Here is a 13975-nt window from a genome sequence, read left to right as displayed (position 1 = left end):
TTTTTGTACAGCTCATGAGTACAGTGTACAACGTTTTTTACATTTTTAAAGGGCTACAGAAAACAAAAATACAAATAAAACAAAACAACAAAACAAAAAGAATATGCAAAGGAGACCCTATGTGGCCACCAGAGCCCAAGATACATATTATCTGGCCCTTTACAGATAACATTTACCAATCTCTAAAAGGAATGAAACATATAAATGATTATGATGTGGAAACGACCACAGAGGCAACTAGTACAGGTAGGAGTATTCCATGGTGTTAAGGAGGTTTAATGGGAAACACCAGATAGACCCAGGTCAAGCCTCACCCTACAGAATACAAGCAAGCCCTGTGTCATTTAACCTTGTAAATGACATCAAGTTCCCAGAAATACTGAGCAACTGGTTCAAGCTGAAGACTCCTCAAGAAATAGGAAAACAATATATAACACATGACACTGAGTATGATCCTGGAGCAGAAAAGGAAAAAAGAGACATTTGGGGGGGAAATTGGCAAAATCTCAATGAAAAGTTAATGATTTAGATGAATGCTAAGAACAAAATATAAGTAGCCCAAGATGAAAGAGTGAAGCTTAATGTGTTAGATGCAGAAAGGATTAGAAGAAGGTTTGGGACTTTGGTGGCTACAACTGGAAAGAAATTTTGCCAAGAAAAGAAACCATGCTGAGCAAAAAAGATAAAAAGGATACCATAAACCCAATTAAAGGAAGACAGGTTTTTGTTTTGTTTTGCTTTGTTTTTTTCAAAGGACCAGGATTAAAATGGATGTCTTAAGATGTGATTCAAAGATGCCTTGGGAGAGTTAGGTAACTAGGTAACTCTTTCTGACAGTGTCTCCATAATTACTAATACTATAATTGGGGTTTGTTTTTTGTTTTGTTTTGTAATTTTGGAATCACATGGCTCCTGAAGTAGTGGCATGTGTGATGGATGCTACAGCTCCCCTACTTCAGGGTATTCAGTGAGCAGGACTGTTAGCCTTTGATCTTCAAAATTACATAGCAGGTATGAGAACTGAAAAATATCCATAAACATCCACAGGACTGAGCAACATGAAAAGTCACTAGAGATCTCAGCAAGGCCAGGTTCAGTGGCATTTTCAGGACAGAGACCAGACTGGGTTAAAGAGGAAATGGAGCCAGAAAGGAGCCAGCTCATGGCAATAACTCTTGAAGAAGGAAGTACGGCTGTGAAGGGGGGGTATGCAGCTTGAGAACTTTTGATAGGTTTTATGTTTATATGTGTGCAGGGTTTTTTTTTTTAATGGAGTAAAGAATACCAGAACACTGATTAGAAAGATCTAGTAGACAAGGAGAGGTTAAAGATTTAGCACAGAGCAAAAATCATCGTGTGAGTGAGGTTCTCAGGAAAAGAACAGAAATAAGAAACATGAAGAAGTTCACATCTCTGACAGGAGAAGGGACAGTCAGGCAGTTCTAACAGGAGGGAAAGACCTAGGGCAGGGGAGGTGTGGATGGAGACAGATCCACAGGTACGGCAGGCACAGGCTGGGATAAGTCCTGCTGGATGTCTTCCTTAGTCTCCAGGAAGTAAGGGGGGAAAGCCATTTACTGAGGATGCAGGAGGGACACGTGGGACTGGAGGGTTAAGGAAAGAGGATGAGGTATGAAAGCGGCACAGTGGGAAGCACGGGAGGAAGCAGACTAGGGAAAAATACAGCGAGGCTGCCTGACACAGCTGAGTCCGGATGAGACTGGTGATCAAGAACAAGGACTTAAATCATATAACGGTCATATCTGTTCAACAGACTATTAAATTGATACAACCACGTTAACACAACTTCATACAGAATTATCCTTTCCACCATGTCATTATAACCATGTGACTGAAGTGGCAGACAACCAACCAAAACACAAGAACTACAAAACCAGAGGCCTGAACATTCGAACCACACAATAAACTCATTTAACATAAAATCTGAAAAAAGGAGCTAGCAGGAGAAGTCAGCGAACACAGGAATATATCACATCAAACTCAGACCCTATCCACTGCCAGTTTTCAAAAACTATTTAGAGGTGACAGTGGATACCATAATGTCACAGCTACAAAGATCCTATTGAAATTCCCTGAGGGATTTCCACCCCCCGTTTTGAAAATTCTGCTTCAGGAAAAAATCAAGTTATTGTTCTCATCAGCTGTTACTCTGAGGTTTCCACCTATCCAGTAAAATGTACTCTATTTCTGGCACAGTTCTTCAAACTTGGTATGTAAACACATGCAAATATACCCCCAAATGATGCTCCATCTTACCGATATTGCTGTTATCCTAAGAGAATCAACGGTGGAATGTTTGAATAGGTACCATAAAACAGGCCCAATTTCTCCCGTAATAAAGCCCTGGGCCTGAGCAGAAAAGGTCGTGCAGACATTTTCAATAATCTTTGCTGCCATGTGATTCACAACACGTTCTTCCTAGACAGAGAGAGGGAGTAAAGAAAATGGAGAAAATTAAATAGGTATTATTTACTATGAGAAATACATGCACGTCTTCCAAATAAATATTAAGAACACCCCTCCCCCGACAAAATACACACACAACATTTCTTCATAACCGCTACAGATAAAGACCTGATACCAAGAGTGTATCATCTGCCCCTGGATGTGTTAGGTATTTAGAACATGTGGTCATTTTTTCAGGCTAGTATAAAACTATTACAAATCATCATTTGGTTCCTCACTACACCTAGCATAACATAATTCTCTGCATATTTTAATAAAAATAAAATGGCTGAAATAATCTGTAACAAAAACCGAATTACAAATGATAGCACAACATAAAAATTTGAAGATAATTTTAAAATCATAAGAAGTGTGCAGAACAGTCTTCAGAAATTACTCAGGGCTGGGAATAATTAGTATATCAGTCAGCTAAAGACCACTTAAATTACAGGGCATCAAGGAAAGTCCTAAGAAGTGTTCTAACAATGCTTAAAAGCCTCAAAAAGGATCAAACTGTTTCCAGATAACTTAAGTGAGTCCAAGAAAAAGCACAGAAGTACTTAAAAGAACATAAAAAACAACAGTGCCTAACAATATAAAAATCACAGTACCTAATATCCAATGAAATCCAATTAAATACACACACAAAGCAGGAAAATATGACTCATAAGAAAATTCAATCAACAGAAATGACACAGATGATAGAATTAGAAGAAAAATATATTTAAATGGCTATTATAAACACAGGCCATACACTCAAGGAAGAAGAAAGCATAAGCATAAAGAGAGAAATCAAAGATATAAAAAAGACCCAAATCAAAAGGCTACAGATTACAATGTTTTATACAAAAAATACACTGACTTGGATTAACAGATTAGACTCTGCAGACTCAGTCATTAGTAAACTTGAAGACATAGCGATTAGCAATAAAAACTATCCAAAACAAACACAAAAAGAAATAAGACTGGAAAAATTAAAAAAAAGGAACAAAGCATCAGAACATCAGTGAACTGTGGGCAACTTCAAACAACCTAATATATTACACTCAGAATCACAATGGAGGGTGGGGGTAGAGAGTAGGAAAAATATTCGAAGAAATGTTTACTGAATTTTTTCAATTTTATGAATATTACTAATTCTCCATCTAAGAAATTCAATAAATCTCAAGTCAAAGAAAAAAAGACAAATCACACCAAGGCATGTCATAATCAAATGGCTTAAAAACCACTAATGAAGAGAAACCTATAAAAGCAGCTAGCATAAAAAGACATTATGGAAATAAAAGCAAGAATAAACAATGGGACCTAATGAAACTTACAAGCTTCTGCACAGCAAAGGAAACCTAAGTAAAACAAAAAGACAACCTACGGAATGGGAGAAAATTTTTGCAAATGAAACCGACAAAGGCTTGATCTCCAGAATATATAAGCAGCTCATACGACTTAATAAGAAAAAAAAACAAACAACCCAATCAAAAAATGGGCAAAAGACCTAAACAAGCAATTCTCCAAGGAAGAAACACAAATGATCAATAGGCACATGAAAAAATGTTCAATATCACTAATTATCAGAGAAATGCAAATCAAAACTATGATGAGGTATCACCTCACACCAGTCAGAACGGCCATCATTCAAAAGTCCACAAATGACAATGACAAATGACAAATGCTGGAGAGGCTGTGTAAAAAGGGAACCCTCCTACACTCTGGTGGGAATGCAGTTTGGTACAGCCACTGTGGAAAACAGTAAGGAGACTCCTCAAAAGACTAGGAATAGACTTACCACATGACCCAGTAATCCCGCACCTGGGCATATATCCAGAAGGAACCCTACTTCAAAATGACACCTGCACCCCAGTGTTCATAGCAACACTATTTACAATAGCCAAGATATGGAAACAGCCTAACTGTCCATCAACAGATGACTGGATAAAGAAGATGTGGTATTTATACAATGGAATACTATTCAGCCATAAAAACCAACAACATAATGCCATTTGCAGCAACATGGATGCTCCTGGAGAATGTCATTCTAAGTGAAGTAAGCCAGAAAGAGAAAGAAAAATACCATATGAGATCGCTCATATGAGGAATCTAAAAACAGAACAAAACAAATACAAAACAGAAACAGACTCATAGACATAGAATTCAAACTTGTGGTTGCCAAGGGGGCAGGGGGTGGGAAGGGACAGACTGGGATTTCAAAATGTAGAATAGATGGACAGGATTATACTGTACAGCACAGGGAAATATATATAACATTTTATGATAGTTCACAGAGAAAGGAATGTGACAATGAATATATATATGTTCATGTATGACTGAAAAATTGTGCTCTACACTGGAATTTGACACAGCATTATAAAATGATTATAACTCAATAAAAAATGTTAAAAAAAAGACATTATGTAGAGAGGAACAATGATACAGGTAACAGGAGACTTCTCATCAGAAATAATGCAAATAAGAAGACACTGGAGCAGTATCTTTAAAGTACTGAAAGAAAACCAAAAAAAAGATAACGTCAACCTACAAATCTATAACCAACAATTAATACCTCTCAAAAACAAAGTTAAAACTGGGGAAACTGGAGAAGGCTGGTAAAGGTACAAATTTTCTGCTGTAAGATGAATAAGGTCTGAGGATCTAACATAAAACACTGTAACTATAGTTGATAACACTGTATTGTATAATTGAAATTTGCTCAAAGAGTAGAATTTAAATGTTCTCAACTCCCCTAAAAAAGTGGGGGTAAAGTATGTGAGGTGACTGATGTGTTCATTACCCCACTGAGGAAATCCTTTCATAATGTATGCACACATCAAATCATCACTTTGTACTTTAAATATCTTACAATTTTATTTGCCAATTATACCTCAATAAAGCTGAAAAACAAAAAATATGCAGAAGTAAAGTATACAACAATAATAGGAAGGCTAATAGGGGACTACTAGACGTTTTCTGGTGTAAGGTTCTATAGTATATAGGGTTCTTTTATCATAAATATAAATTTGCTTATCATTACATATAGTAATTTCAAGCGTAAAGATCTTATATAATGTTCTTATATATTATATATCAATCTGTATATCAATACTTAAAAGCCAACTGTGGTAAGTTAGAGATGAATACTGTTTTTAAAAATGTGTAACAAGCCAGTAAAGGAGATAAAATGGAATCATTAAAAAGTCAATCCAAAAGAAGGCAAGAGAGAAAACAAAACAACAACAACAAAATAGATGGACAAATAGAACACAAACTGCAAGACAGCAGATTTAAACACAACTATTTCACCAATTACACTAAACATAAAAGTCCAAACACACTAAATAGCAGAGATTCTCAAATTTGTTTGTTTGTTTGTTTTTTAAGTAAGACTCATATACAGGCTATCTCCAAGAAATCCTTATAAATTCAGATAGGTTAAAAGTAATAGACAAAGATATACCATGCTAATCTGAATTCAAAAAAAAAACTAGAGTGGCTATATTACTTCATAAAAGTAGATTCCAGAACAAAGAGCATCTCCAGGCATAATGGTGATTTCGCAATGAGGAAAGAGTCATCCAACAAGAAGATATAACAATCCCAAATGTTTATGCCCCTAATGACAAAATTTCAAAATACCTGAAGCAAGAAACGACAAAATTGAGAGAACAGACAAATCCACAATTTTAGTTGTGGAATTCAATACCCTTTCTCAATAACTGACAGAACAAGTAGTCAGAAAGGATATAGAAAGGTAACATGATCAACCTATTTTGACATTTATAGAACATTCTACTCAACAAAAGTATTATATATACATTCTTTTCAAGATCACGTGAAAAATTACATCAGATCATATTCTGAACCATAAAACATATCTCAGTAAAATCCATAATCACAAATTAATTTGAGAGGAGTCACAGACTTAAATTAAAATTTAGAACCAAAAAGCTTCTAGAAGAGATCATAAAGAATATTTTGGCTATTTTGAAGTAATCAAAGCTTCCCTAGGGGAAAAAAGGCACCAAACATAGAAGAAAAAAAAGTTAGACAATCACAAGTGTAACTTTTTGCTCATCATGACTCCATTATGAGTTATAACTAGATTCAAATCATGATTTTACATTCTGCTTGCTAGCTATATATTCTTGGGTATCTTCATCTCTGTTTCTCAGCTTCATCATCTATGAAATAAAGATAATAAAACACCAGGCAGCTTGGAAATTAAATAACATACATGAACACTTAACTTAGGTCATAAAAATCAATGTATTAGTTTTTCTTCCTATTATTAATATCATACAGTATGAATTGTAAGGTTCCTAGAAAAGAAGGGTTAAAGATATTTGAACATCTTCAAACTTTGACATATTTCATTTCTCAGAATGAGTACTAGAGAGAAAGCTTCCTCCCCAGTCCTGATGTTTCCTTCCAAGTGGCTAAAATAAATTAATGCCACACTTTTCACCTCTGCCCTTTTATTCATTCTACACAAGGCAAAGTAAAAGGCCTCACCTAGCTGGCAAATTTGAAAAGAATAAACTGGACGAGTCTAGGTGCTCAGCTCAATTCCCACCAATCCTTTTCCCTTTACCTCAGGCCCAGCCACACAGTCACCTTCTCATTTCCTCAATCGTGTTACCCAGACGGGGACTCTGCTTGGAAAGCGCTGCTATAACTGTCGCCAAGATTCCCTCCTATGGGAATTCAATATAAGAAAGCCTGTTTGCCCACAAATGTAAGCTATGTCCTCCACCTTAGCTCTCAGTACACACACATGATATTTTTATCCCATATGCCTTGTTCTGTGTCTTATTTCTTACAAGGTTCTGAAACCTTTCCCCTGAATGTGGAGGCAGGGAGATGCTATTTATGAAGGCCTCTCTAATACCTAAACATGTGCTTTACATCACAATTGTCAATCAATTCCTAGGGGACTTTTTCCTAGTACTAGAAAACCACAACTATTTTAGCACCTAGGCTGGAAAGGGCCATGTGTCATCCCAGTGCTCTATAAACTCAGTGACGCTGTCAGGCCAATTCTACTTGCTACTCCCTGAAATGAGCAATCCCAGTTCCTCTGGGATGCCTGTGTGGGACAACATACAAGCAGTAAGACTGGGGCTATTTTCTGCCTAATTAACTCTTTGCCAAGTGGTAACTGGACTGAACTAGTATCTGCCTTTTGAATCAAAAAACTATTTCATCATATCATGAGGATAAAAGCTATGATGATTGTTTTTAATGGCTAGGCTTATTAACGAAGAGCTATATACCATGTTGTATGATGTTAAGTACATCTAACATATTACAGGTAGTCTTAACAAAAAAGCAAGTTTTGCTCCAATATAATTTTAATCCTTGTGCCCATTTTTCCAGTAAAGAGTACCAAAATTAACATCTAAAGTATTGACAATTACTTTCACATTTGCTGCTTTAGTCAAACTATAATCTTTCTTCTAAAGGTCCATGGAATTTATTTTGCTTAGGGTTTTTTCATTTGTTTTAATAACTCATTGAATCAAAAAATTACACTTTCCATTTCTTATAGTACAGTGGGCTAGATATCTGGACAACTGTCTCTCTCTAAAAGCAACTAAAAATGCTAGATATAAAATAAGAAAATAAAACCATCTTAAAAGCATTCATGAAGTAGCATTAAATTCTCAGGCCAGGGACCATGTAGGCAAGAACTCCGAGAGATGCCCAAAACACTTCAGCCTGACGTCTGCCCAAGAACATTTGTGCAAGAAGGTGAATAAGAGAAGTGAGAGGCAAGGCAGAGAGCCCACACAGTAGAAGTCAGATGAAGACTCCTCTCCCCAGCTCCTACTAAAGCTAGAGCTCCCAGCAGCTACAAGGAAGTGTAACAGATGTGAGCAAGAAATAAGTCCCCCATCTCCCTGACTCCCCACCTATCTGAGCTGGGGGCTGATGGTGTTTATGGTTGGGGGAGGCTGCATAAGGGGAAGCCCATGAGAAGCTAAAAGCACAAATGGGCCCTTGATCACTTGATTTGCAGAGTGTCTCCTTCAAAGGAGCCACAGTTGCACTGACAGCTGAATTCCTAACAGCAACAACTGCAGCCAGAAGACAGTGAAACAATTTCTAAAAGTTCTGTCAACTATAGCTGTATTCACAGAAAACGTATTTCAAAAACAAGAGCAATAGCATAACCACTAAAAGAATAAAATTATAAAAAATAATTTAAATCAAAAAGACAACATGAAATAAAACAGATGGAACAAACAGCACAAAATAAAACAACAGCTATAAATCCAACTATACCAACAATTACAATAAATTTAAGTGGACTAAATACCATATTAAGAGAAAACAACTGTAAAACATTATTCATTTTAATATAACAATGTGAAGAGAAACAAAAATACAATTATTCAATTAGGCTGAAAATAAGAGAATGGAAAAAGATACACTAATCATCTAATTCAGAGAAAGATGGTTTAACTATATTAATATCAGACAAAACAGACTTCAGATAAAAAGCACTACTCTGTGTTAAGGTCACAACGTAATGGTAAAAATTTCAATAAACCAAAGGAAATACAATCTAAGTTTTCTATATATCTAATAACTAATTACTCAAAATACATAAGAGCAAAATGTGACAAAATTGCAATCTTACCAAAGATGGCAATTCAAACATGTATCTCAGTAGCTGATAAAACAGACAAAAAACCATCAGCATAGATATAAGAGACTAAAATCTCCATCTATCAGATTAATAAGCTTGACCTAATGAGAGAAAAAGGGCACATCACCCGACAATGGCAGAATTCACCTTTTTCCCCTAAATATGTATATGTACTGAGTCATGAGAGAAGTCTCAACAAATTCCAAAGATTTAAAATCATACATACCCCATTCCTTCTAATCATAATTCCATTAAGTCAAAAATAATAAAAAGGATAAATAGAAAAACATGAGGAAAGCTATTAAATGACAAAGAAACAGAAGAGCTATAGAATTTGCTAAGACTACAAAACATGCAACGGGATAAATGCAGTTAAGGGAATATGAAAATTTATACAGAACCACTATAAATGACAGAACCCTGTGGAGCCTCCCGCCTTAAGGTTACCTGCCACAGGAGAAGAGGAGGTACAAACCTCACCCTCACGGTGAAAATGCCATACTTTGTGCCTCTTACCCCATCAACTCTGGAAGCTGTCTACTCCCTTACTCAGTCCTAAATTATGATCACTTCCTCATGCTATCCTCAAGGGTTCGCTTCAAGATACATTAGGTAAATCCATGCTGCGTAATCCCTTTTGCCTCCTACTAATAATACCATTTCAATTATTACGAAGTGATACTAAAAAGAAAAACATAAAAAACCTGCATCATTCCTAGTCTATGTACATGTTGCCCATTTTCACCGTGTCAAGGAGCACTGTGAATAGCCACAAAGAACCCGATGTTGGTGGCACACACATCCTTTATTAGGAAGATTAAACTCAGACTGCGACAGTAACAAAAAATACAGCTGTGCATTTTCACTTCTATCAAAAATCAAGATTTTTAACTCATCTCTCCTCATTTTAGGTAACTAGCACCTAAAACATTTCAAAGATAATACAGATAATCTCCAGTACATTTTAATTCAAGCCCAGCCTTTTCTAATTAAATACAAATGCAATTTACCACCAGTTTTATTTTTTAAAAAAACACTAATTAAAAGCTGAAAATTAAATTTCCTCTGACAAGAATTTTGTTACATCAAAAGTATCTAATAAGCTATTGTTCAGAAATGAATAATAAAGCCAACAACTTATTTTTTGAACCTCACATTTTTAACTACAATGTATGCCAGGTGTCAGTTCAGCACCCATAATTATATACAGACTATTATGCAAGCTATAAAAAAAAGATGTGGTTGATTAGATACCAATGCATAAATTAATCTTCTCCTCTAAACATGTGGAAACACTCTAGGTGCTGTTTCCAGCTTCTTGTGTGCTGCTACCTACCCAGGTGAAAATACCCACCTTCAAGAAAAGCCAGCTTTCTCAGCCTCCCTATTCCATGCACATATGGGTCATATGTCAAGTTCAATGCCGCATATTCCTGAGATCAATACAGCAATGATTCCAAGAAGAGAAGTGCTCTTTGCCATAATACACCAACATGAAGGTCAAAGCAATGGAATGGAAAGTTGTCAGAGGGCCCCAGTTAGAAGCACGTGGAAGACCATCTGGCACAGGTACCTGTCTTTATATAAACATCAGGTGGGGCCCCAGGGTGTGGCCAACGTTGAACCACTAAAGAGTGGTACACTTGGGACTGAAATCCACATCCTGACTCCCAAGGTCTCCAAAATGCCAGTCCTGACTAAAACTATGACTTAGTGCAATCATGGAAACCTTTTGTTCTATACTGCCACACTCTGTCTAAAACAGTTAACACCAGATCCCCCTCTTTTCTTTTTTAATTGCATGTTCCAGCGTAAGCCTCTCATTCTAAATATTTCCCCCTTTTCCACCTTAGCATTTACACTGATCTTGTAACAAGATCAAAAGCATCTCACTCACATCTCTATTGCCGTTGTTAAAGTTCTAGAAATTGTGATCATAAGGCAGGTTGACCTGTTTGGAAAACAACGTCATCATCTCATAGGTAACCTTAGAAAAGACAAAACCTACTGAAAACTATTTAAACAAACCCATTACAGTCCCAGTGTACGACTATCTTCCTCTCCCTAATGCATCCCACAACACACCACAGGATAAGGTAGGTCTGTGGTGGGCAGATCACTCTGAAAACATCACACAATATGCCTCCAAGTAGATTCATCATTAAAAGCTCTGAAAAGTAATCAACACAAACAAATGAAACTATTCAACCTCCTTTAACCCAGGGTGTCCCAGTGCATTTGACTAGAAAACACTTATCATAGAATATGAACATATGAATATTCCACAGCAAAGCTGGTTTTCTATGCATAATGAACAAGAACAAAATTTATAACCTAAAACCAAAAGCACCTTCTAGAAGTCTACACATCAGTTAAAACAAAAAAGTAAAGTTTCCACACTGCTTTCTTCTCAATGCACAGATTAGAGGTAGAAGGAAAAAGGGCAAAACCCAGAATCAACAGCCCCTGTTCAATAAGGCACTAAATTTTAAAAGTGGAAAAAAAAAAGTCAGTAAATTAGGCAACAAACATCTCAATATACTTAAAATCAGGAATAACACAACAATGTAAATGTACTTAATGCCACCAAGCTGCTTGCTTAATGGTTAAAAAAGTAAATTTTACATTGAGTATATTTTACCACATTAAAAAAAAAAAAATAGAACAGACCACATTCTTGACTATACGGTAATGCAACTTTGTCATTTTAACAAAAGGAAAAAGAGGTAATAAAATCTCAACCACTTGAAAAAATTTAAACCATCTCATAAACAACTCGGGACTAAAAAAAAATGTTAAACTAGGGATTATCTATAAAATAACAATAATGAAACACTACACATCAAAATAATGGGATATAGCTAACACTAGGTTGAGAGGAAAGTTAATAGCCTTAAATATCTTAGTAACTACACAAGGAAAAAAAAAAAAAAGTACATGTACTTACAAAACAACTATAAGTGGCATACTAAACCAGGAATTTAAAAAAGTTTCTCTTTCCGAATAAATGAAGAGAAGGCAATGTTAAGTCATCTTAGCCTCTCCTGTATCCAGACAGTACATAGTGTATGTTTCCTAAATGTTACCTGTAAAGAATGGGGACTGCATGTAAGAGAGTTAACTTAAGCAGTGAACTAAATACATTAGCTAAACATTGTCAAGAATTCAAAGGAATTTTAATCATCTTATTCTAGGTTTGTTCTTTTTTTTTAAACCAAATGCGTCCATCTCTTAGTGTTCTCATTGGATATGCCTTCCTTTTTCTCTAATAGCAACCAATTCTCTTCCTATTTATTCATAGATATATGTACTCTTCATCAACATCCCAAGAGGTGAACTTGACAGGTTTACTCTAAAAATTATATGCAGGTAAAAAGGAACAAAAAAGCTAAGAAACTCATGAAAATAAGATTATACTGGTAGGGAAAAGCTTCCCTGGATAATTTTTAAATTATTAAAAATAAAGACTATTAATTTAGACAGCACAGCACAGAGAATAGGTAATAGGCCAAGAGAACTAAACAGAGCCCAGGAAGAGACATGTGCATCAACATGACAGAGGTAACACTGCAGAGCAGTGGGCAGAAGATGCACTTTTCATTAAGTGATTGAGGATAACTCATCATATTTATTTCAAAAATAAAATTGGACCCACATATACTACCACACACACAGAACAATCACAAACAGATTAAAGTTCTAAATGGAAAAGGAAAAAATAGGAAAACTTTTAGAAGCACATGTAATAGACCATCTTAATGATGTCGGAATAAGATGCATTTATTAAAATACAAAACACACCGATCATAAAGGGATAGATTGATAAATTTCTATTAAAATTAAGGACTTCTGCTTACCAAGAGACACTGTTTAAAAAAAAAAAAAAGGAAAAGCCAAACCACAAATTGGAAGGTATCTGGGATGCATATAAATAACAAGATTAATATCCAGAATACATTAAAAAAATTCCTAAGGGTGGAATGCCATGACATCTGCAATTTTTCAAACAGTTTAGAAAATAAACAAATGAATGAACAAATAATAAATCCACATATATGGATTATATACACACATATTACAACAAAGCAAAGAGGGCAAAATGTTAACTGTTGCATCTAGGTGACGAAAATAAAGGTGATTATTACAGTTTTCTTTCCTTTTCTAATACTTGGAACATTTTATAACAATATGGTTGGCAGCAGTGAGTCGCGGGTAGTGCAGAATTCCTACAAAGCAACAGAAAAAATTGGTTGAAGACTTGATGGTCATTTTCAAAACAGGAAACTCCAAAAAATAAGATAAATAGAAAGAGATGGCCATCCTTATTAGAAATCAGGAAAATGCTCAGCCATAAAAACCAACAATATAAAACCATTTGCAGCAACATGGATGCTCCTGGAGAATGTCATTCAAAGTGAAGTAAGCCAGAAAGAGAAAGAAAAATACCATATGAGATCATTCATATGTGGAATCTAAAAACAAAAAAAGGACATAAATACAAAACAGAAACAGACTCATAGACACAGAATACAAACTTGTGGTTGCCAGGGGGCAGGGGGTGGGAAGGGACAGACTGGGATTTCAAAGTGTAGAATAGATAAACAAGATTATACTGTATAGCACAGGGAAATATATACAAGATCTTGCGGTAGCTCACAGCGAAAAAAAAAAATGTGACAATGAATATATGTATGTTCATGTGTAACTGAAAATTGTGCTCTACACTGGAATTTGACAAAACATTGTAAAATGACTATAACTCAATAAAAAAAAGTTAAAAAAAAGAAAAAGAAATCAAGAAAATGCATATTTATACTACAATGAGAAACCATTTAATGCCCATGAGACTGACAAAAATTTAGAGCC

General features: G+C 35.5%; 1 protein-coding gene across 1 annotated transcript in view; it reads right to left on the bottom strand.

The window, feature by feature from the left end:
• ULK4 (unc-51 like kinase 4) overlaps positions 1–13975 on the bottom strand; it is a 442995-nt gene that overhangs the window by 356275 nt on the left and 72745 nt on the right. The window contains 1 exon segment of the mRNA XM_032459157.1: positions 2278–2439. Within this exon segment, the coding sequence (XP_032315048.1) occupies positions 2278–2439 (162 nt within the window).

The sequence above is a fragment of the Camelus ferus genome, chromosome 17, assembly GCF_009834535.1.
Source record: "Camelus ferus isolate YT-003-E chromosome 17, BCGSAC_Cfer_1.0, whole genome shotgun sequence".
In the NCBI taxonomy this organism is placed as follows: Eukaryota; Metazoa; Chordata; class Mammalia; order Artiodactyla; family Camelidae; genus Camelus; species Camelus ferus.
The sequence above is the reverse complement of the archived record's forward strand: the minus strand, read 5'-3'. Positions and strand labels throughout refer to the sequence as shown.